General features: G+C 43.3%; 1 protein-coding gene across 2 annotated transcripts in view; it reads right to left on the bottom strand.

The window, feature by feature from the left end:
* megf10 (multiple EGF-like-domains 10) overlaps positions 1–24614 on the bottom strand; it is a 130327-nt gene that overhangs the window by 14082 nt on the left and 91631 nt on the right. For both annotated transcript variants that reach the window (XM_046374829.1, XM_046374830.1), the window contains one exon: positions 23365–23589. In XM_046374829.1, coding sequence (XP_046230785.1) covers positions 23365–23589 — 225 coding nt within the window. The remainder of the gene's footprint in view (positions 1–23364; positions 23590–24614) is intronic.

Below are 24614 nucleotides of genomic sequence, written 5' to 3'. Positions count from 1 at the left end.
AAAATAATATGCATATCATGAGAAAACACAGATGAAAATTATAGAGAAAATGAAATGAAAATACCAAATGAAAAGTAAATAAAATGTAACTCTCCTAACTAAGCTAGTAACAGGATTTAAGGGAGTAGTAATAAAAAAAAATATCAGAAACAGTAATGGTGAAACATGTCCCAAGGTATATCCTCCAGGATTGAGGAAATGATATTTGAAATCCTAATGTGTAATCAACAGGCTGATCCATGAGCAGCTTCTTCCATCATGGAAACATCCAAATATTAACATTTCGGTGAATCTCCAATCAATCCTGTATATATGCAGCTTCACTCCTCTCACTCTTTGCCAGATTGTCCTCGCTCTCACGCCTGACTCTCCGGCGCTAATTTGTTGGTTTCAACCCGTCTTGCCACCAACCTTTCCTTCTCGTCTCTGCCCCGGTAAATCCACCAGCCTTCCGTTCTCGATCACGAATATTGTCTGCCTTTTCACCTTTCCTCTTCTGCCTGTGGCTGGTGGGCTCTGAGTCGGTTGCTGCTCGGTTTCATCTCGCCGGCTCACCCCCTCTGGTGCCGTCAGCTTCGTCGACTCAGTCTCGAGGTCCGGATCCACATTCAGCCCTCATCAGAACCACTTTCCTGAAAGGCTTCCCGCAGCAGTGGGTTTCTGCGGTCTCCTTTCTCCCACACTCATTGAGCCTGTTAAGAACTGTCGGACAATTATCAGCTCACGAGTTCCACATTTTCCCTGCCTGCCCGTTGGTTCTGAGGTTATGTGTTTGCCTGGCACATGGGAGACCCAGGTCACCTGCTTCTGTGTCATTTGGTTAACTGTTTCCTGGTTGAATAAAAACTGTCTTTACATGAAACCTGGTGCATTTGTGCTGCTATTGGGTTCACCCTATACTCGTGACAGACTGACTGGACAATCAGTATGGTGTCTCCAAATCTCTTGTGGTAAAATTTCTAAGTAAGTTGTGATGAGCTAAAGTTGTAGTATGCAATGCTTTATGACAACATGAAGTAGTCATGTTATGTTCTGATTATGATTGAAGAAAAGCAAGATACAGCTGTATTAAAAAGGTACAACTGTCTATGGGCCTGTGCGATATGGAAGGTAAACTGTGTAGCTTGTGAAACACTGTTTATGGTAGTGAAACATTGTCTATGTCATCTCATTCCTCTGTAAGCCTGGAAAGAACATCTCATTGTAATCTTGCATAAAACAATTATTTTTAAAAAATATTACACAAAGAGGCCTGGAAATAATGGTGTCTGATGCTAGCAATAACTTAACTAAAACAGGCCTGGGGAAGAGAAATATTGGTGTAAATTGTGTTTAAGAAGTAATTAAAAAATAAAGTGGAAAACCCCTGAAATAATCTAGGAATAGAGAGGCAGGAGAAACAGAAAGCAAAATGAAACTGTGGAAAATCTGCGAACCCTGGGTAAAAGATGACTTAATGGTGTAAAAATAAAATGTAAAGGGATGGACAAAAGGCGTGGAAAGGTCCAGACCCTAAGGTATATAAGGCGATGCCTCCAGCCATTTTATCCAGAGCCCTTCAGGTGTACTTAGCATGCACTGTGAACTGTTCTCCTTTTTTGTAGACATTAAAGACTTTGCTGCTCAGAATCCTGTCTCCTGCTGATGATTCTACTGGACTTCGAGAGAAGATTTTTTTCTGATTAATTAATTACCTGCTAAAACTTTGAATTCAATGTTTGTGGCCTTGAGCCTCGGCTCTGAGTCCCCACAACAGGAACTGGCGAACCAGGGCCAGGAGGAGATAAGAGTACGGGGGAGTCGCCAGCCAGTGGCGCCCACGCGCTGCCACCTGACCCAAGGCCACCAAATTTAAAGGTAAACAGAGCCTTTTTTTCTGCAAATTAGTGTGATGGTTTCTCAATGAAAGGTGTGGTCTGCCCAGGTAAAAGATAAACCTCCAATGATTCACTCCTTCTGAACCTAACCTATTTTTAAAATTAATAATCACAGGAGACAGCAGAGAGCATTATATGTGTCTGTTTGTGTCTGTCTAAATGCTTCAGCAAAACATGGTGTGGAAAGAGTGAGTGAGTGTGAGGAGATTATACTCAATGTGTGCATTGCATGCTAGATCACTGCCACTTTAGTGTTTGCTGGAGGACTTGTGTGGCTTGCAAAGAGCAGGGAGAGCTAAAAAGAACAGAGCAAAAAGATCCCTGATTGAATTGAAATAAATGTGTTGAGTAAGTGCAAGAAGGTGTAAAGTGAATTTAAGGGTGTCTTTGGTGTTGAGGAAGTGTAATCAAAGACTAAAAGCACCGGTGGGTGATAAGAAAGTAGAGTTGTATGTGAATATCAGACAGAATCATCAAATGTTGAGGAAGTGTACTTTGATGATGTAAGCCTGAGCAAATGAAATGAAATTTAAGGTCAAGTAAAGTAGGGAAAATTGTGTACCAAGCAAAACAGGAACAGTTGTCTTTTTGTATGTTTTGTATTTAGAGGATCGCATGTGGCTACTGCTCCTAAAGGTTACGAGGTCTGCACGGGCTTGCGATCCGACGTCAACGATTACCTTGGTCAGGGGGCCTGCACGGGGCATTGGTTGATATTGCGTGCATTGCCGTGAGGTAAGGCAACTATCACCCAGAGTGTGGTGATCTCGTCAGGAAAACGAGGATAAACAGATAAAGTGCACAGAATATCACTAGGTAGTGATAAACAGAGAAAATTGTAAAAAAAATAAATAAATAATAAAATGAAAAAAAAGGAGAAAAAAATAAGGCGGCTCTAGGAGCAAACGGAGAGAAAGGAGTGAGGAGGGGTGAGCATCTTACACACACACACACACACAGAGCTTAGTCCAGGATCTGGAGCAGGGCCAGAAAAAGTGGGGGCCAACAAAAACACACACATACAAGCACACTCATTTTTTGGAGCAGCTGCTTACACTCACACACACACACCCCCACACATAACCAATAAGCAAACATTTGCTACTCGTTAGAGGAGCCTTACTAAAGAAGAGAAAATTGAAAACCTGCAGCAAATAGTTCATCAATCAACTGTTGGACATATAATCCTAGGCATTTTAACACTTTTAGGATTTTTATTGTTCCTCAGTGGAATTATATGGCAGGTGATTGAAGATTGGACTTAAAATAAAATAGTGAATTAACAATAAAATAAGTGATAGGCAAATAGTTATAATAATATAGTTATAATAATATAATAATAATAAATGATAATAATAAATGATAAAGATAAAATATGACAAAGAAGGCTGATAGTAAATATAAGATAAACATTAAAATCAGAAAGAGGAGTGGATGTAAGATCAGAGGGAAGACAGAAATAGTGATAATATAATAAACCCTGAAAGTATCAGTGATAAAGTAAATATTGAAACCCGTGGAATCTGAACACATTTCTGCTTAGAACAAACTTATTATTACAAGGACAAAGACTGGCAAGATATTCTCCATGATATGCCAAGACCTGTACATTGGACCACAAGGAGGTGCAGCAGCAGTCATTTTTCCACAAGAACCCTGGTTTCAAGTACCTAACTCCGCCCCTCATGTTACTCTCCTGGTTGCTGATGGACAAAAAGCATGAAGCCTAGGACCAATGGTGAGGGAAGCACTGCAAATGCCAGCCTGGAAGAACACCTCAAACCCGCAAATACAATCCTCTTCCGATGAACAATATCTGAAAATATCTCTGTGAACATATGCTGAAGGAACAGGAGTTCAAGTACTGCTAAGTCAGAGACCCCCAACTCAGCTGCCACTCTCACAGTAGGCTATTAAGCCAAACCAGTTCACATTAAAGTAAAAGAAGGCATTGTGTTACCTTACAAAAAACAGTATCCTTTAAAGTCACATCAAATAATAGGTATACAACCTACCATCAAGGGCTTGGTAGCAGCAGGAGTGCTAAAACTAACTAGAAGTCCATGCAACACCCCAATTCTTCCAATCAAGAAACCAAATTCCATTGATTATCGGTTAGTGCATGATTTACGCCATAATAGTAATAATATAGACACCGAGACTGTGTTCCCAGACCCTCACACTCTGCTGTCTAACATCCCACATGACGCCTGCTGGTACACAGTCACTGATCAATGCTCAGCATTTTTTAGTGTGGCACTACACCCAGACTCACAGTGCTTTTGTTTATTACCACAGAGCTCTGATAGCTCTGTGGTAATAAACGAACCATTGCACCCCACTCAGTGACACACCTGCTGAGAAACCAGCTCTGGTAATTGGCAGCTCTGTAGTCAGAAATGTGAAGTTAGCGACACCAGCGACCATAGTCAAATGCATTCCTGGGGCCAGAGCGGGCGACGTTGAATCTTATCTAAAACTGCTGACTAAGGATAAGCGTAAATACAGTAAAATAGTAATACATGCAGCGGTAATGACACTCGACTGCACCAGTCGGAGGTCACTAAAATTAATGTGGAATCAGTTTGTACATTCGCAAAAACTATGTTGGACTCCGTAATTTTCTCTGGACCCCTACCCAATCTGACCAGTGATGACATGTTTAGCCACATGTCAGCATTCAATCGCTGGCTGTTGAAGTGGTGTCCGGCAAATAATGTGGGCTTTGTAGATAATTGGCAGACCTTTTGGGGAAGACCTGTTCTCATTAGGAGAGACAGCATTCATCCCACTTTGGATGGAGCAGCTCTCATATCTAGAAATCTGACTCAGTTTCTTATTAAACCAAAACCCTGACAACCCAAAGTTGAGACCAGGAAGCAGAGTTGCAGTCCTACACGCCTCTCTGCCCTTCCATTACACTTACCCACCCAATATTACATAGAGACTGTGTCTGTCCCCCGACCATCCATCCATTCATCCATCTTCTTCCGCTTTATCCGGGACCGGGTCGCGGGGGCAACAGCTTGAGCAGGGATACCCAGACTTCCCTCTCCCCAGACACTTCCTCCAGCTCTTCCGGGTGGACCCCAAGGCGTTCCCAGGCCAGCTGAGTGACATAGTCCCTCCAGCGTGTCCTGGGTCTTCCTCGGGGCCTCCTCCCGGTGGGGCATGCCCGGAACACCTCCCTGGGAAGGCGTCCAGGGGGCATTCGGAACAAATGCCCGAGCCACCTCAACTGGCTCCTTTCGATGTGGAGGAGCAGCGGCTCTACTCCGAGCTCCTCCCGGGTGACAGAGCTCCTCACCCTATCTCTAAGGGAGCGCCCCGCCACCCTGCGGAGAAAGCTCATTTCAGCCGCTTGTATCCGAGATCTCGTTCTTTCGGTCATGACCCAAAGTTCATGACCATAGGTGAGGGTAGGAACGTAGATTGACTGGTAAATTGAGAGCTTCACCTTGCGGCTCAGCTCTCTCTTCACCACGACGGGCAATACAACGACCTCATTACTGCTGTCGCTGCACCAATCCGCCTGTCAATCTCACGCTCCCATCTTCCCTCACTCGTGAACAAGACCCCGAGATACTTAAACTCCTCCACTTGAGGCAGGAACTCTCCTCCAACCTGAAGGGGACAGACCACCTTTTTCCGGTCGAGAACCATGGCCTCGGATTTAGAGGTGCTGATTCTCATCCCAGCTGCTTCGCACTCGGCTGCGAACCTCCCCAGCGCACGCTGAAGGTCCTGGCCTGAAGAAGCCAACAGGACAACATCATCCGCAAAAAGCAGAGATGAAATCCTGTGGTTCCCAAACCAGACACCCTCCGGCCCCTGGCTGCGCCTAGAAATCCTGTCCATAAAAATAATGAACAGGACCGGTGACAAAGGGCAGCCCTGCCGGAGGCCAGCATGCACTGGGAACAGGTCCGACTTACTGCCGGCAATGCGGACCAAGCTCCTGCTCCGAGAGTACAGAGACCGCACAGCCCTTAGCAAAGGACCCCGGACCCCATACTCCCAGAGCACCTCCCACAGGATGCCACGGGGAACACGGTCGAATGCCTTCTCCAAGTCCACAAAACACATGTGGACCGGTTGGGCAAACTCCCATGAACCCTCAAGCACCCTGCGGAGGGTATAGAGCTGGTCCAGTGTTCCACGATCAGGACGAAAACCGCATTGTTCCTCTTGGATCCGAGGTTCGACTATCGGCCGGATTCTCCTCTCCAGTACCCTGGCATAGACTTTCCCGGGGAGGCTGAGGAGTGTGATCCCTCTGTAATTGGAGCACACCCTCCGGTCCCCCTTCTTAAAAAGAGGGACCACCACCCCAGTCTGCCAGTCCAAGGGCACTGTCCCTGACTGCCATGCGATGCTGCAGAGTCGTGTCAGCCAAGACAGCCCCACAACATCCAGAGCCTTAAGGTACCCAGGACGAATCTCATCCACACCATGAGCTCTGCCACCGAGGAGCTTCCCAACTACCTCAGTGACTTCAGCTTGGGCAATGTATGGACCCACCTCAAGGTCCTCAGCCTCTGCTTCCAAAACAGAAGACACGTCAGCAGGATTGAGGAGGTCCTCGAAGTATTCCTTCCACCTTCCGACAATATCCCCAGTCAAAGTCAGCAGCTCCCCACTTCCACTGTAAACAGTATTAGCAGGGCACTGCTTCCCCCTCCTGAGGCGCCGGATGGTTTGCCAGAATTTCCTCGAGGCCGACCAATAGTCCTCCTCCATGGCCTCCCCAAACTCTTCCCAGACCCGAGTTTTTGCTTCCGCAACCGCTCGGGCTGTCGCACGCTTGGCCCTCCGATACCCGTCAGCTGCCTCGGGAGTCCCACAAGCCAACCATGCTCGATAGGACTCCTTCTTCAGCCTGACGGCATCCCTTACTTCCGGTGTCCACCACCGGGTTCGGGGATTGCCGCCACGACAGGCACCAGAGACCTTACGGCCACAGCTCCGAGCAGCAGCTTCCACAATGGAGGTGGAAAACATGGTCCACTCGGACTCAATGTCCCCAGCCTCCCTCGGAATCTGGTCAAAGTTCTCCCGGAGGTGTGAGTTGAAAACCCCTCTGACGGAGGGTTCCGCCAGACGTTCCGAGCAGACCCTCACAACACGTTTGGGTCTGCCAAGTCTGTCCGGCTTCCTCCTCCACCAGCGGATCCAGCTCACCACCAGGTGGTGATCGGTGGACAGCTCAGCCCCTCTCTTCACCCGAGTGTCCAAGACATATGGCCGAAGGCCAGATGACACAACCACAAAGTCGATCATTGACCTCCGGCCCAGGGTGTCCTGGTGCCATGTGCACCGATGGACATCCTTATGCTTGAACATAGTGTTCGTTATGGACAAACTGTGACTAGCACAGAAGTCCAACAACAGAACACCACTCGGATTCAGATCAGGGAGGCCATTCCTCCCAATCACGCCCCTCCAGGTATCACTGTCGTTGCCCACGTGGGCATTGAAGTCCCCCAGTAGAACTATGGCGTCCCCGGTCGGAGCACATTCCAGTACCCTTCCCAGGGACTCCAAGAAAGCCGGGTACTCTACACTGCTGTTCGGCCCATAGGCCGAAACAACAGTGAGAGGCCTATCCCCAACCTGAAGGCGTAGGGAAACGACTCTCTCGTTCACCGGGGAGAACTCCAACACATGGCGGCTAAGCTGGGGGGCTATGAGCAAGCCCACACCAGCTCGCCGCCTCACACCATGGGCAACTCCAGAGTAGAAGAGTCCAGCCTCTCTCCAGGAGTTGGGTTCCAGAGCCCAGGCTGTGCGTGGAAGTGAGCCCGACTATCTCTAGCCGGTACCGCTCAATTTCCTGCACAAGCTCAGGCTCTTTCCCCCCCAGTGAGGTGACATTCCATGTCCCCATAGCTAGAGTTTTTGTCCTGTCACCTAGAACCTGTTTGCCTTGGGAGACCCTACCAGGGGCTTAAGCCCCCGACAACATAGCCCCTAGGATCACTCAGGTACTCAAACCCCTCCACCACTTAAATTAATTAAATCAAACACAGGAAGAGGAGTTATTACACAATAACCTTAACACCAAGATTAACACCATCACGTCCATAGAGAATTAAATGTGGACTGTTAAATTTTAGATATCTCTCATCTAAAGCTGTACTAGTAAATGAGCTAATATTGGACAATAATATAGATTTTTTTTTTTTTGTTTAACTGAAACCTGGCTTCGGCCAGAAGAATATGTCAGCTTAAATGAATCCACACCCCACCCTAACACCCACATTCCTCGAGACACCAGCCGAGGAGGTGGAGTTGCAGCCATTTCTGACCCAAACCTATCATTCAATCCAAAGCTCAAAGTCAACCACCACTCTTTCGAAAGCCTTATTCTTACTCTCTCACACCCTACCTGGAAAACAGTACAACCAATTTTTATTGTTGTAGTGTACTGTGATCCTGGCCCATACTGTGAATTTCTACTAGAATTTTCAGAGTTCCTATTGAGTCTTGTTCTTCAGACTAATAAAGTAATTATTATGGGCAATTTCAACATCCACGTGGATGATAGCAATGATAGCCTTTGCGCAGCATTTACCTCTCTATTAGATTCAATCGGCTTCTGTCAGTGTGTACATAAACCCACTCACTGCTTCAGTCACACCCTTGACCTTGTTCTGGCATATGGCATTGAAGCAGAACATTTAATAGTCTCTACCACCAAGAAAAAACTCCTACACTAGATACCTGTCTGATAGTGCTGTGGCTAAATTTAAAGAAACAGTTCTATTGTCATTAACTTCAGTATCATGTCCCCATACTAGCGAACAATACATTAATCCCTCTCAAATCGACCATTTCATGGACAATGCTGCAAGCTTACTAAGGACGACTTTAGACTCTGTTGCTCCGCTAAAAAAGAAACTCATAAAGCAAAAGAAACTTGCACCCTGGTATAATACAGAGGTTCCCAAATTAAAGCAAAACGTGCAAAAACTTGAGAGGAAATGGTGTTCCTCCAAACTTATTGAATCTCGCTCAATCTGGCAAGACAGTCTCAGATTATATAGGAAGGCCCTACAGACTGCCAGAACAGTCTATTACTCGAAATTAATTGAGAACAAGCATAATCTCAGGTTTCTCTTCAGCACTGTAGCAAGATTTCAATTGGTTCATGTTAATGATACATCGTCCACACTCACAAAAGTTAGTCATGGAGTTCCCCAAGGTTCTGTCCTTGGGCCAATATTATTCAGTATGTATATGCTCCCCATTGGTGATATTATTAGGAAACACTCCATACATTTTCATTGTTATGTGGATGACACACAATTGTCCACTGTAAGAAATTTAGGAGTTATCTTTGACCAGGACATGTCCTTTAACCTGCACATAGCAAATATTTCAAAGACGCAATATCGCAAAGATTAGGCACATCCTGAGTCAGAAAGATGCAGAAAAATTAGTCCATGCATTCATTACCTCCAGACTGGATTACTGTAACTTCCTTCTATCAGGCTGCCTCAATAAATCTATAAAAACTCTCCAGCTAATCCAGAACGCTGCAGCACGACTACTGACAAGAACCAGCATAAGAGATCATATTTCCTCAAAAGTCCTCAAAACTAGATTGGGAACCAGAGCCTTTAGTTATCAAGCTCCTACAAAAATTTTTGTGCAAAGATACCATCAGATACCATCAGATACCATCAGTTCTGATAATGGACCCGCATTTGTAGCAGTTGTTTTCATTTGTAGCACAATGAAAACAGCCCTAAAGATGCTAGGCATTAGGCAGAAGTTTGATTGTGTTTGTCATTCACAGTCGCAAGGAGCAGTGGAAAGAGCGAATGTTACACTGAAAGCAAAGCTTGTAAAGATCATGGCAGACAGTCAATATAAGATTAACTGGATAGACGCATTACCGCTTGCTTTAATTACTATGCGCACACAAGCTAACCCACTAACACATCTAACACCACATGAGGCACTCACTGGGAGACAGATGCCAGCCCGTTTTTATAGAGAACCGTATGAAGGACCACCGCTTGAGCAATGCAAAAGAGAACTCTAATGCTATCTGCAACACTTAATGCAAATACATAAAGCTGTGTTCCAACAGGTGAAAGTTGTGTCAGAAGGTAAGAACACTGAAATCCCAGAGCAGCTAAAGGTACAGTGTTCACAAAGTCAGTGCACAGAGATAAACCGGCACCAAATAATGACTGCTGAAAAAGCAACCACCTTGACCAAAAATTATGTAAGAAGTCTGCAGAACACACTAGACCAGGACAAAATATTGGGATGGGAAACCAATTTGTTTTATCAGCGGATGAAGTATTCAGACAGACAGATCAGTCAACAACTTGTGTTACATGTTACAACCCAAAGAAACACAACAATCTGTCCCAGGCGGTTGAACAGTGAGCTCGAGTCATGGACACCGCCACTCACTAAAATAACAAAAGAAGTAGTACATCCCTTCTGCATAGTGAGAGGTGATGAAATTAGAAAGAAAATGACCTCACTCACTAAGCAAGTGAAGCGAAAAACTAAAAATGTAACCCTGCAACTCTTGGGAGTAAAGGTTGTAGTGGACTGTGGATCAACACTAAGGATTTAAAAAAATAAAATGTTCCATGCCCAATTTTTGCTCTCTTCCCTAGCCAATGGTACACATCCGTTGGCAGACGTATTTTGGCTGTGTGACGATGATCAGCAAGTAAAAGTTACCTTAACAACTAATTGGACAGGGATATGTGCTCCAGTTATGTTAACAGGACAGGTCGTGAAGCCGAAAGCCAAGAAAAGAAAAGTGGAAGTTGCAGCCACACCCTGGCAACAAGATATAACACATAATGGAACCAAGAGCCATTTGGAGTGCCAGATGAACACCTAGCAATAGGTGAGAGTTGGATACGGTCTGCCTATGACAGTATGGTGTCCCTAAGCTAACTGACTAAACACCTGACTAAAAATGCAGAAAGGATGACAACGGAGAGGAAAACCTAAATTGCAAATATTACATGAATATACTCAAGAACTGCAATGTACATTGGCTTTACTCCCTTTTGGTCATATACCCATAACACAGTCTAAAACACATATATCATACTTAAATGTCTCTGTGCACTCAAAAGACTTCCCATTGCCGCTGCCACCCCAAGAAATTCGAATTCACTCGATGTCAGTCAGATCTTAAAATCTTGGTCAGAGCTTTGTAGCAGAAAGTACTAATATTACATTAAGAAATCACTATGACTTAGTGCACCCTGACATGTCACAACACTTGCCACTTACCACAAAATACACATTTAACATGATATCATTATATTATGGCTCACACTTATTGTTTTCAACACATGGGTTTTTAGCAAAATATGGATGGGAAGGGTTGGTGAATAAGTCATACAGCTATGCACAACAGTACGGGCAAACCCTTAGATCATTTTTCTATATAAAAGGGAAATTATATCTAAATAACAGGCGTATCAACTAGAGCAGGGTTTGGTAGTGTACTAATCCTCTCCTATCACCCTCTGACAAAAAATAGCTGAACACCCAAGGACTGACTGGCAGTATGACCTGCACGCACCCATGGGACCTGTGCGTCCACCTCCTCCCTATCCACCAAGAGTGCCTATGCAGATGATCAAGGTACTGTTTGATCAGTGGTCACCCACTACTTGGCTGTTCCACCTGCGCTCTCCATCATAGGTTTCCGAGGAGGCTGGGCTTGCCTCCCATCGGCCACATCGGCCACTATGTCTCTGGCTAAGTTCAAGACCCTCCTCCATTTCAAAACTCCTCCATTTCACCTGCAGAAATGGCTTACCTTCGTGCTCAATGTCGAAGGGCAATTGCACGTGAAAAGTCTAGGCAATTTCGGCTTCAGAGCAAACTGGACGCCAAAGACAAACAACAGCTGCTTAAGTAGAACCACTGCCTTGTGCGGGTACAAGATAACCTCTCTAGAACCCTCACTGAGAAAAACAAGAGCCTCCAACGGAAGGACGAGCTCATCCGCGAGCTAAAGCACGCTCTTCAAGTCAAGGATGCCGTCATTCAAGTGCTGCACAGAGAACTGTCCAATTCATATTTTTCACCAGAATCCTGCTATGACCCTTCTAGCCCCACTGACTCATAACTGCAAACAAATCACACAAGATGTCTCTCACATTCATTCATCTCACGTTCACTCACCTACATCACCTCCATGTGCACTACTAAACACTTATGTTAGGTGTGGATTTATCATCATCACTGTGTCACTGATAGTATGTATCAATATCATCTGCACTGATGCAACTGATTGCCTATTACACCATATTAGTTTAGTCGTCGAGCACTGACACAATAAACCTATGTAACCTCTCTCATAATTCATATATATGCACTGTGATGTTATCTATGTGATAATTGTTCTACAAAATGACAAGGATTGAACCTCACCAACTTAAAAGAAATTGGCATCTGTTCCTCTGCTCCCTTTTTGGGCACCATTGTTGTTCTTTGGATTCCTGCTAGCAGGTTCCTTGTTGATTGCAGCCTTGACTTGGCATGACACACGACTGCTACGCCAGGTCCACTACCAACCACATTGTGAAGTTCGCAGACGACACAACAGTAGTGGGCCTCATCACGAACAATGATGAGCAGGCCGACAGAGAGGAGGTGAAACACCTGGCAGTCTGGTGTGACACCAACAACCTCATCCTGAATGTCTCTAAAACAAAAGAGATCATTGTGGGCTTCAGGAGGAACCGGCCCAGCCACACCCCTCTCACCATCAACAATGTAGCAGTGGAGATTGTCAGCAGCACCAGGTTCCTGGGGGTGCAGATAACTGACTCTTTAACCTGGTCCCATCAAACTGGCACGCTGGCAAAGAGGGCCCAGCAGCGCATGCACTTTCTTCGCCGGATGAGGAGAGTACAACTACCCGCTCCCATCCTCACCACCTTCTACAGAGGAACTATAGAGAGCATCCTGACCAGCTGCATCTCAGTCTGGTCAGCGGCCTGTAGTGCCTCTGACTGGAAATCACTACAGAGGGTGGTGAGGACATTGCAAGGAAACGCTGCCTGACCAGGGCCCACAACATCACCAGTGACCCCTCCCACCCTCACCATGGTCTGTTCTCACTGCTGAAGTCTGGCAGAAGATTCCGAAGCATGCTGTGCAGAACAACCAGACTCACAAACAGCTTCTTTCCATATGCCATAAGACTACTTAACTCTACATGATCACTTCCCCTCCTCAACCACACAAACACCACTCAGGACTACAGCCCATTTATTTACTGTGCAATATATTTATATTCTGTACATCTACAAAAGTACTATTTATTACAAATACTCACTGTGCAATAATAATTACATATGTATATATGCTGACTGACTTTTTATACAAAATACCTCATTTTTCAAGTACTTTTTACTGCATATTTATTGTGTGTATATATTATATTTTTTACTTTTTTCTTTTAAAAAGAATATGTCAGTAATTCCTGCTATGCTTGAGCCACTGTACCGAAATTTCGTTTGTGATGAAAATCCAAATGACAAATAAAGAAAGTCTAAGTCTAAGTCTAAGTCTAAGTCTTCTGGGGTGTAACCCCTACATTTCAGGTGAACCTTCAGGAAATGTGGTATAATTTCTAAGTAAGTTGTGATGAGCTAAAGTTGTAGCATGCAATGCTTTATGACAAGTAGTCATGTTATGTTCTGATTATGATTGAAGAAAAGCAAGATACAGCTGTATTAAAAAGGTACCACTGTCTGTGGGCCTGTGAAATATGGAAGGTAAACTGTGTAGTTTGTGAAACACTGTTTATGGTAGTGAAACACTGTCCAAGTCCAAGAGCATCTCATTGTAATCTTGCATAAAACAATTATTTTCAAAAAATATTATACAAAGAGGCCTGGAAATAATGGTGTCTGATGCTAGCAATAACTTAGGCTAAAACTGGAAACAGGCCTAGGGAAGAGAAATATTTGTGTAATTTGTGTTTAAGAAGTAATTAAAAAATAAAGTGGAAAAACCCTGAAATAATCTAGGAATAGAGAGGCTGGAGAAATAGAAGCACAATGAAGCCTGTGGAAAGTCCCCAGTAATAGTGTAAAATTAAAGATGGTAAAGGGATGGACAATAGGCGTGGAAAGGTCCAAACCCTAAGGTATATAAGGCGATGCCTCCAGCCATTTTATTCGGAGCCCTTCAGGTGTACTTAGTGTGCATCGTGAACTGTTCTCCTTTTTGGTCGACATTAAAGACTTTGCTGCTCATAATCCTGTCTCCTGCTAATGATTCTACTGGACTTTGAGAGAAGATTTTTTTAGGAATAATTAGACACAGTTAAAACTTTGAATTCAATGTTTGTGGCCTTGAGCCTCGGCTCTGAGTCCCCACAACAGTCTCAGCATTTAATCTGTCACTAGTAGGTTTTTAGCGAGTCGTTCTGTATAGCCCAGATCTTTACCTGAATATTTCAGCAATAGGCAAGCAGGATGAACCAGCCAGTAATACACTTTCTTCTCTTGTTGAATTTTTTTGTTTGATCAAATGTCCATCAATTCTGTTGAAGTTCAAATGAATAATCAGGACAGAGCTGGATGATGTGGTTTTCATGTCACAGCACGCCCAGCTGTCGAGCCATTGTCAAAGCCCATTCATTATCCTGGTAGCAAAGAAATTGCATTATTAAAGCCAAGGGTAGCTGACCTGGTTTCAGCCTCATAGCAAGGTCTGGTGGGTACGCTGGAGCACTATCTCATTAGGGAAACAGATCCCAGGATATTCTGCAGTAGGTTCTCCACAAATTTGGTGGGGCTGTTTCCTCCTCCTGTCACATTTCTCCTACAGTCAATTGCTAGCAGGCTGTTAAACTTTAAAAGTGTTCTCTCTCTCTTCACTGTCATTCAGCTGTCTGTTCAGACCCATGAAGATCTTCATTCAGCCTCCCCCTTTCACCACTGCTACTGTGGTGTCTTGCCATCTTCAAACAAATCCTCCATTTTCAAGTTGCCCTTCCACGCAGTCAGCGTCACTTCTCTTTACCACCACCAGTGTTTAGGCTCTGGGGGGAAGTCTCCTTCGCATGGAAGCACCTCATTCGACAAGAGTTTCAGAATCAGAATCAGCTTTATTTGCTAAGTATTATTATAAGAAATAATAATAATAAAAAATTTAATTTACAAAAAGAAAAAAAACAAGATATAAATATATGTACAATATATGTGCAAACAGTGTGATGGTTCATGCAATGGCAGGAGGATTATGGGGCGATCAGGTGAGACAGCCTGGGGGAAGAAACCGTTTTTGTGTCTGGTAGTGTCGGACCCGTAACCGGTGGATCGCTGGTTCGATTCCCCGTCCCGGTGTCCAGGGCTGAGGTACCCTTGAGCAAGGTACCTAACCCCCACTGCTCCCCGGGCGCTGCACGCGGTCGCCCACTGCCCCGGGTTTGCTGTGTGTGTGTGCACGTCACTTGGGTGGATTAAATGCAGAGCACAAATTTCGTTGGAGTGAGTTCCCTCCAATGACAAAATATGTCACTTTCTTTTCTTTCTTTAGTCTTGGCATACAGAGCTCTGTAACGTCTACCAGAGGGAAGCAGATTAAACAGTTTATGTGTAGGATGTGAGGGGTCTGCAGTGATGCTTTCTGCCCGTTTTTTGAACTAATGTAAGTCCTGAATGGAGGGCAGGTCGGCCCTGATGAGTTTTACGTCTGTAGGACGCCTCATCTCCGCAGCCTCATCTCTGTCCCTGATGAGGCCCACTACTGTTGTGTCGTCCGCAAACTTAAGTAGTTTAACGGACGGGTCTTTTGAGGAGCAGTCGTTCGTGTAGAGGAAGAAGAGCAGCAGGGAAAGAACACACCTCTGGGCTGATGGACCTGGTGCTGGAGGTGATGCTTCCCAGCCTCACCTCCTGCCTCCTGTCAGTGAGGAAGTTGTAGATTCACTGAGAGGCAGAGGCGGGCACTGTGAGCTGTGAGATCTTCTGGTGGAGGATTTCTGGATTGATGCTGTTGAATGCAGAGCTGAAGTCCACAAACAGGATCCTGGCGTATGTCCCTGGGGTGTCAAGGTGATGGAAGATGAAGTGCAGTCCCATGCTGACTGCGTCATCCACCGACCAAATTGCCCAGTAGACAAACTGCAGGGGGTCGAGCAGGGGGCCTGTGATGAGCTTCAGGTGGCTCAGCAACAGCCTCTCGAAGGATTTCATGACCACAGACGTCACGGCGACGGGTCTGTAGTCGTTCAACCCCATGATGGTGGGTTTTTTGGGGACCGGGATAATGGTGGAACGTTTGAAGCAGGAAGGTACTTCACACAGCTCCAGAGATTTGTTGAAGTTCTGGGTGAAGATGGGTGCCAGCTGGTCAGCACAGGTTCTAGCTGCTTCAGTGCTGGTGGGAGGTCTGTATTGGGGGGGGGTGTCAGGTATGGCACGGAGGTTCAGTGTTGTGGATGGGGTGATGGGTGTGAAAACTGGCAGTAGAAGCTGTTCAGCTCCTCTGCCAGTACCTTGTTACCCACAGGGTGGGGGGATGGGCTCCTGGTGATGTCTCTCAGGCCCTTCCACACTGAGGAAGGGAAGGAACTTGTTTATCAGCTTCTCAGAGTAGCACCTCTTTGCAGCTCTGATCTCCCTCGTCAGTGTGTTTCTGGCCTGTTTGTACAGGGCTGCAGTCTCAAAGACACTCCAGTCAGTGCAGTCAAGGCAGGCCTGTAACTCCAGCTTTTGACGTTTGACGTTTATGAATAGAGACTCAAGATGAGGACTGCATGATTCCCTTAACACTGTGACATCTTTATACCTACCTTTGTTGACAAAAAAGCACGTTCCACCTCCCCTCATCTTTCCAGAGAAAGATGAGGGGAGGTGGAATGTGCTTTTTTGAAATGCAGGGATGCAGTCCGCTTGGAAAAGCCGGAAGCCCATCAGCTGGAGTGTCCGGAATACGTTCGCTGAGCCAGGTTTCAGTGAAACACAGGGCGGCAGAGTTTCGAAAGTCAGAGTTTTTGGAGATTAGAAGCAGCAGTTCGTCCATTTTGTTTGCCAGGGAGTGAGCATTTGACAGGTGAATAGATGGGGGCGCCGTGCGTAATTCTCACTACCTCAGCCTGAGAAGTGCTCCTCTCCTACACGCTTCCACCGACGGCGTCTCCATCTCCACGTAATTCTATAGAGAGCCGCTGCACCTCTGATCAAAAACCCTGGAAAACTTCCAAAATTGTGGAAAAGTGGTGGAAAATTGGGTAGAGATGTATCTCTTATGCTTAAGAGTTCTTCTCTGGTGTATCTCAGTATCAGAAAACTACCGGGAAACTAACAAAAAATACAGAAAAAGATTGTCCACAGGGTGAAGAGAAACTCCAAGGCGACCGTCCGTGGTGCCATCTTGGACGTGTGTGTGTTTCCCGTGGTGATCTGCCTCTTTCCGGTGTGTGAAAGCCAAAGTCTATTTTGCTTTTCACAATAAATTCATTTTACTCAAATGAACTCTTTCTTAATTAACTTTTCTTTTTTATTAGCCTCTCCTCATTGACCTAATACAGCTCAGGTAACTGTCACCTGCAAAAGTTCTGACAGTTGTCAGTCTCATCATGGTTGGGATTATTGAGATAGTAAAAGCTTACAAGTATCTGGGTGTTCATCTAAATAATAAACTGGCCTGGACTGACAATACAAGAAAGGACAGAGCAGACTTTACAAGAAAGGACAGAGCAGACTCTTGAGGGGACTTGGGTCTTTTGGTGTGCAGGGGGCACTCCTGAGGGCCTTTTGTAATGCTTTTTATAACTCTATGGTAGCATCAGCCACCTTCTATGGAGTCATCTGCTGGGGCAGCAGCATTACATCCTCTGATAGGAAGAGGCTTGATAGTTTGGTTAAGAAGGGTAGCGCTATCTGGGGATGCTCTCTCGACCCAGTTGAGGCAGTGGGTAGAAGGAGAATGTGACTAGGCTATCATCTCTCATGGAAAACAAGTGACATGTCATGCAGGATGCTGGGGCAGCACTAAGCAGTTCCTTCAGTGATAGACTGCTTTACCTGCTGTATGTGAAGGGGAGATACCACCGGTCTTTCCTTCCTACTGCTGTCAGTCTTTAATGAAAACCATGTCCAGTAGACCACACCCATTCATTCAGTCATTCATTACAATAAACAGTTCACACAGGGCAACACTTTATACCTTTAAACCTACAGTGAGGTCCATATATATTGGGAAAATTATAAGTTTTTTGCAATTTAGCCTCTGCACACCACCATACTGAATTGTAAATTAAACACGTGAGCAAAGTGAGGACTTTCACCTTTAATTCAAGGGGCTTGACAAAAGTGTGGCTTTAACCACAACCATTATTATACACCACCATCATTTTTGGTGGGGACAAACTAACATAAATACAAATATAAGGATTGTTTTTAATACTTGTTGAATCCTAGATGAAGTCTTTTGTAGTCAAGAATGCCTAAAGTCTGGAACCTATAGACATGACCAAATGCTGGGTTTCCTCTGCTTTGCCAGGCCTTTACAGCAGCTGCCTTCAGCTGTTGATTGTTTGACATTTTTTCTGTCTTTTACCTTGTCTTCAGTAAGTGAGAAGCATGCTTTAACCCACACAGGCGCGTCCCTCAACTCCAGTGGGTTAATGTGTTGAGATCAAGTTGGGCAGTGAAGAATATTTCATTTCTTTGCCTTGAGAAATTCTTGGGTTGCCTTTGCTGTATGTTTTGAGTCAATATGAAGCAGCGTACTATCAGCTTTGCAGCATTTGTCGGAATGTTTTTAATTTAATTTTTAATTTTATTTACTTTATTAATCCCAAGCTGGGAAATTACTTCTCTGCATTTAACCCATCACTGATTGAAACACTCACACGCAACATGCAGTGAGACACACAGAAGCAGTGGGCTGCAACTATCTAGCTCCCAGGGAGAAAGTATAACTGTACACACTTCAGAATTCATGCTGCTACTTTTAGCAGCAGTCAGGTCATCAATAAACACCAGTGAATTTTTTCTGAATGCAGGATGAACCCACCCTACAGTATGTTTGCTTCAATGAAATACCAATTGCTCCCAGATTAGTCTCCAGTGTGTGTGTGTGTGTGTGTGTGTGTGTGTGTGTGTAATGTGTGTCCCCCAAGAATCAAGTTTTCTAATTACACAGAAAATATTAAATTAGTATCTGTTTCTTTCTGTTAACATTCTTGACAAATTCCGATTCTGTTAATAAACCATAACATAAGTGCAATTTAAATATTAATATTTTATTTATTAGAAAATCACATTCTAGATTTTTAATGTGACCCAATTATTGTGAAATTGTGAAAATTTTTAATTTGAAATAATTGTTTGTTCAACTAATATTAGTGACATGATTTATATATTGCACAGAAATACATTTGCAGAAAAGGTGTTTAAGGGAAAATGGACACTAGATGTGGTCATTTTCCTCCTTGTACTCCACAAGTTAATTATAACAACGGGCATTTTTGTGTTCACATCAAGAATCAAGGCAGTGGGCTCAACACCCAACCACAGCAGACTCTACTTGACTACAGTGCATCTGGAAAGTATTCACACTGCTTTGCTTTTTGCACATTTTGTTATGTTACAGTCTCATTTCAAAATAGGTTAAATTCATTTTTTTCCCCTGAACATTCTACACAAAATACTCATAATGTAGAAAAAGTAAAACAAGTTTCTTGATTTTTTTGCAAATTTATTAAATATAAAAAACAAAAATATAACATGTACGTAAGTATTCACACCCTGTGATCAATACTTTGTTGAAGCCCCTTTGGCAGCAATTACAGTCTCAAGTCTTTTTAAGTATGATTCTATAAGCTTGGCACACTTATTTTTGGGCAGTTTCTCCTACTCTTCAATGCAGAACCTCTCAAGCTCCATCAGGTCGGTGCATAGTCATTTTCAGATCTCTCCAGAAACACTCAATAAAGTTCAGGCTTTGGCTGGGCCACTCAAGGACATTCACAGAGTTGTCCCGAAGCCACTCCTTTTTGATGTTGGATGTATGCTTAGGGTCCTTGTCCTGTTGGAAGATAAACCTTCGCCCCAGTCTGAGGGCCAGTGCACTCTGGAGCAGGTTGTCAGCAGGATGTCTCTGTACATTGTTGCAGTCATCTTTCCCTCGACCCTTACTAGTCTCCCAGTTCCTGCTGCTGCAAAACATCCCCACAGCATGATGCTACCACCACCATGCTTCACAGTAGGAATGGTAATGGCCAGGTGATGAGCAGTGCCTGATTTCCTCCAGACATGACGCTTGTCATTCATGCTAAAGAGTTCAGTCTTTGTTTTATCAGACCAGAGACGCTGACAGACGCTGGAGCTCTGTCAGAGTGACCATTGGGTTCATGGTCACCTCCCTGACTAGGGTCATTCTACCCCGATCACTCAGTTTAGTTGGGCGGCCAGCTCTAGGAAGAGTCCTGGTGGTTCCAAACTTCCTCCACTTATGGATTATGGAGGCCACTGTGCTCTTTGGGACCTTTAATGCGACAGAAATCTTTCTGTACCCTTCCCCAGATCTGTGCCTCAACACAGTCCTGTCCCAGAGGTCTACAGACAATTCCTTTGACTTCATGGCTTGGTTTGTGCTCTGACATGCACTGTCAATTGTGAGGACTTATATAGACAGGTGTGTGCCTTTCCAAATCATGCCCAAACAACTGAATTTACCACAGGTGGACTCAACTCAAGTTGAAAACAGGATGCACCTGAGATCAATTGTGAGTGTCATGGCATTTTTTGTTTTTCATTTCTAATAAATGTGCAAAATATTCAAGAAAACTTGTTTCACTTTGTCATTATGAGTTATTTTGTGTAGCATTTTGAGGGAGAATTTTAATTTAATCCATTTTGGAATGAGACTGTAACGTAATAAAATGTGGAAAAAGCAAAGCGGTGTGAATCTGCAGGTGATATCTTGACCCCACAGGAGATTACACCTAGTCCTAAGTTCCTAAAATGGTCACTACCTTTTTATTGTACCCAACTGTTTTTCATCAATCTGTAGAAGAATGTTTGTGAAGCTCCAAACAAAGGACCAGAGACACATCAGAAAGTATATAAAAATGGGATGAAGTCTTCAGTCAGTGGGGCACACCTCTGAACTGTTTACCGCCGTGTGGTTCTGTGTGTTGCCTCATCTCTATACAGAGATAAAACATTTTGGTGCATGCTATCCTTCCAGTCTTGTTTTTTCTTTTTTAACTCACCACAGGCAGACAAGAAATTGCTGTAACAAAGCCATCATGTTGTTGTGATTTCTAACAACATGATATGATGTCAGTGATGGCATGTGTTAGCTTTTCAGAACTGTGTCCCATTGTGTTTAACTCTGCACCATGTTGCTGCTATAAATTTTATAGACTGTAGGTGATTTTAATATTCAGGTATTCATTCTCATGTCTTTAACTAATCAAATTAGTTAGGGTTAGTAACTGCATCAGAGGGTCCTGCAGTGGACATTTTCTTGTTTATTTGTTTGTGTTACTGAAAAGGAGAAAATAACCAAGCCTTCTTGACTCTAATCACTCCCACACGGAAAGGAAATATATGAACATATATCCAAATATATGCAGAATATATGTTGCATATATGCCATATTTAGGGTCATTTATGTGTAGGTATATGGATATATAGGAAATATATGTGTCATGTATGACTTATATATATCCACATATATGCAGTCAGGTGCATATATGTCATACATAATGCCTTATATATAGCTCATATATGTCTGACTTTTTGTATATATGCCATACATAATAATAAGTCTATATCTCACTTTATTTGCAAATGATGTAATGTGCATATATGTTCAAACAAAATGTATTTATGATTTTACTTATTTTAATTCATTGGAGATTGAGGTTCGCAGAAAAAAATTCAATGTATAAGACAATAGCTTTCGAATGTTTTATTGCATGCAACAATTTTTATAGTGGCCTCACACTCTATCATCTATCATCAACTCGATCCATATTACGGTGACGGGTGAACTACCGACTCATAAAGCCGTACTGAGACACCCAGCTTAGAAGCCTATAGGGCTCAAAAACGGGAAACCTGCAATGCATTATGGGCTTTGCGGGCAACTGAAAAGTGTGTTTAAGCCAGCTGCATGCGTGACGCTGCTTTTGTGTTCTGTTGTTTTGTTTAAACAAGTTAAAACATGGTGCAAACGTGCTGTGTCGTTAATTGACACAATTGTTCACATGATTGCACACCAAAAAACACACCATGGGGTGAGATTTTTCTCATTTCCAACGTGGAAGCAAAGCCAAGGACCTTGGCTGATCCTGGTATCTCCATGCAACTGGCCAGTGTTTACATTGATAAAAGTTTTTCCTCTTTTTTGCTGGAATTTTGCTACATCACGGCCTAACAAAATGAGTTCATTACAGTAAGTGGAATTTAGAATATTTTATGGAACCTAAGATCGTAGTGTTGTCATATATTCCCACCAGTGAATGATAAACATTTTAAGAAATATCCCCATATGGTTGACAAAACAGAAGTATGTTGTTCAGCAAGGACGTTCATTCTAGACCTTGAAAACACTATGCAGAACATAACAGATTTAAAGGTACAATTATTACATTTTTGGAGCTTTCAACTACATCTCATATCTGTAACAGGAAGTGGAATAAGATTAAATAATCAAACAACCTAATGTCTGTATCTTATTCAGTCCCCTGAAAATGGAAACTTGGTCTTCCAGCTTATCAGACTGGATGGATAGATGTACATGATGCAACTGCAGAGCAGCACTGTTGTTGCATCATTCTGTTTACACCTTTCTCACTATACAGTCCCAAATATATGAACGTATATGTTTTTTATCTATGCCACATATATTTTCCAACATATGTGCACATATTCGAAATTGGTCCCCTACATATATGTCTTTCAATTATATGTACATATATATCCATATATGCATGCACACACACACACACACACACACATATATATATATATACACACACACACATATATATATCGCATATATGTTGGAAAATATATGTGGCATATATTCATATATTTTCTTTCCGTGTGGGCTAGTCAAATTAATTGGAAGGTGGCCTTCTGCTGTTATGCATTATTAATGGTGTTACATACTTACTTCATTTGTTATTTTGTGAGTTTTAGGTAGGTACTCAGCATAGCAAAGACTTTTGAGATGAGCATACCAGTTCTTTGGTCTAATGACTGCACTGCGGACAGTGGTTATAAGGATTGTGTGCATTTACTTTAAGTGCTATTATACCATATGTTTGTTATTGGTAAATGGTTTCCATTAAGCATATAGAAGACATGAGTGTTTTCATTATACAACTGCCCTGCCAAAAAGTTTCCAAAAATTGACTTTATCTGATTAAAATCAATATAATAATGAAGAAGAAAAAACCTGTAACAGTACAGAGCTGGTTGTAGTATGAAGTCATTCTGTAACGTACCTGCAGTGGTGTAATCTGCAGTGACCCTCATAGCAGGAGTGTAGGTCACAGCTGGTATGGTGGGCTCTTTGTGTTTCTGCTTCTTCCTATAGATGATGACAAGAAGGAGGAGAAACAGTCCCAGAAACACCAGGATGATGATTCCTGCTATGGTTCCAATCTGGTAGGTGTCCACTATGGCTGCACTGGTCAAACTGTTGAGGCTGCCCACAACCACAACACCAGCTGCAGGAGGAGATGAAAATGCACAACAAGAGTTAGAGGCAACTAGGATCTGTTTGATCTAAATTAACATATAATCTATTTTTAAAACTAAAAATTGACAAAGCAGTTTCAAAAGAAGATAGTCATCAATGATTAGACAACCAAGAGAATTTGATTACAGTAACCAATCTCTAAGAACCGTTTATAGAAAACATTGGTTGTCTCACTAATTTTGCTTCTCTTGTTGATGTTGCAGTGTTTAAGTCTAAGTATACTGTGTAACAGTTAATAAACAAGTTAACGGACCAAGCAGTTTATAATCTGAACAGACAGGCATGATAATATTATTTCTTTCTTGTGGACTGTGCTTGCCTTGCAGTCAGAGCATTTCAACAACTATGAGTGAGTCACTGGAGAAGAGAAAGGGACCAGATTTAAGCAGGAGCTGCACTAAAAGTAGTGGTGTTACTAGACTAACTACATTTCTCAGTAGCATGGTCATAGTGTCTCTGTTTGGTAACATCCCCAAGCTGTATTTTTCCTAAGCATTTCTGAAGCTCAAATGCGGCTCAGCTTTCTGCTACACTCTGAAGTAAAAGTGTTGAGGATTAGAAAGTGATATCACGGCCATAACATGTATTTGTAGCTGACAGGAGCACTTCTGTATGATCATGTACCATGTGTGGTGCCTATGGCCATAGCTACGTATACATAGATAATGCATTGGCTGATCTGCCTTGGAAAGGTCAAATCTAGCCTGTAAACAAAAAAGTAAAGTAAATAAAAATTGCTATAGTGCTTACATTTATTTATTTTATTTATCTGCAATAGATAAATAAAAAAAATGAGACCTTTTTGTGTTCAAATGTTTTTGACCTATGTGGAATACAAAAAGCAATTAATTAGTAATTGCTTACCTAGAATCTCCATAGTTAGAATAGGCTATATTCACTGCAAGATGCTCAAGAGAGGAGTGAGAATGAACTTGTAGGCTGACTGAATTTTGTAGGTGGTGGCACATAATTCATTGTCATAAGGAATTATAA

The sequence above is a fragment of the Scatophagus argus genome, chromosome 20, assembly GCF_020382885.2.
Source record: "Scatophagus argus isolate fScaArg1 chromosome 20, fScaArg1.pri, whole genome shotgun sequence".
Taxonomy (NCBI): Eukaryota; Metazoa; Chordata; class Actinopteri; family Scatophagidae; genus Scatophagus; species Scatophagus argus.
The sequence above is the reverse complement of the archived record's forward strand: the minus strand, read 5'-3'. Positions and strand labels throughout refer to the sequence as shown.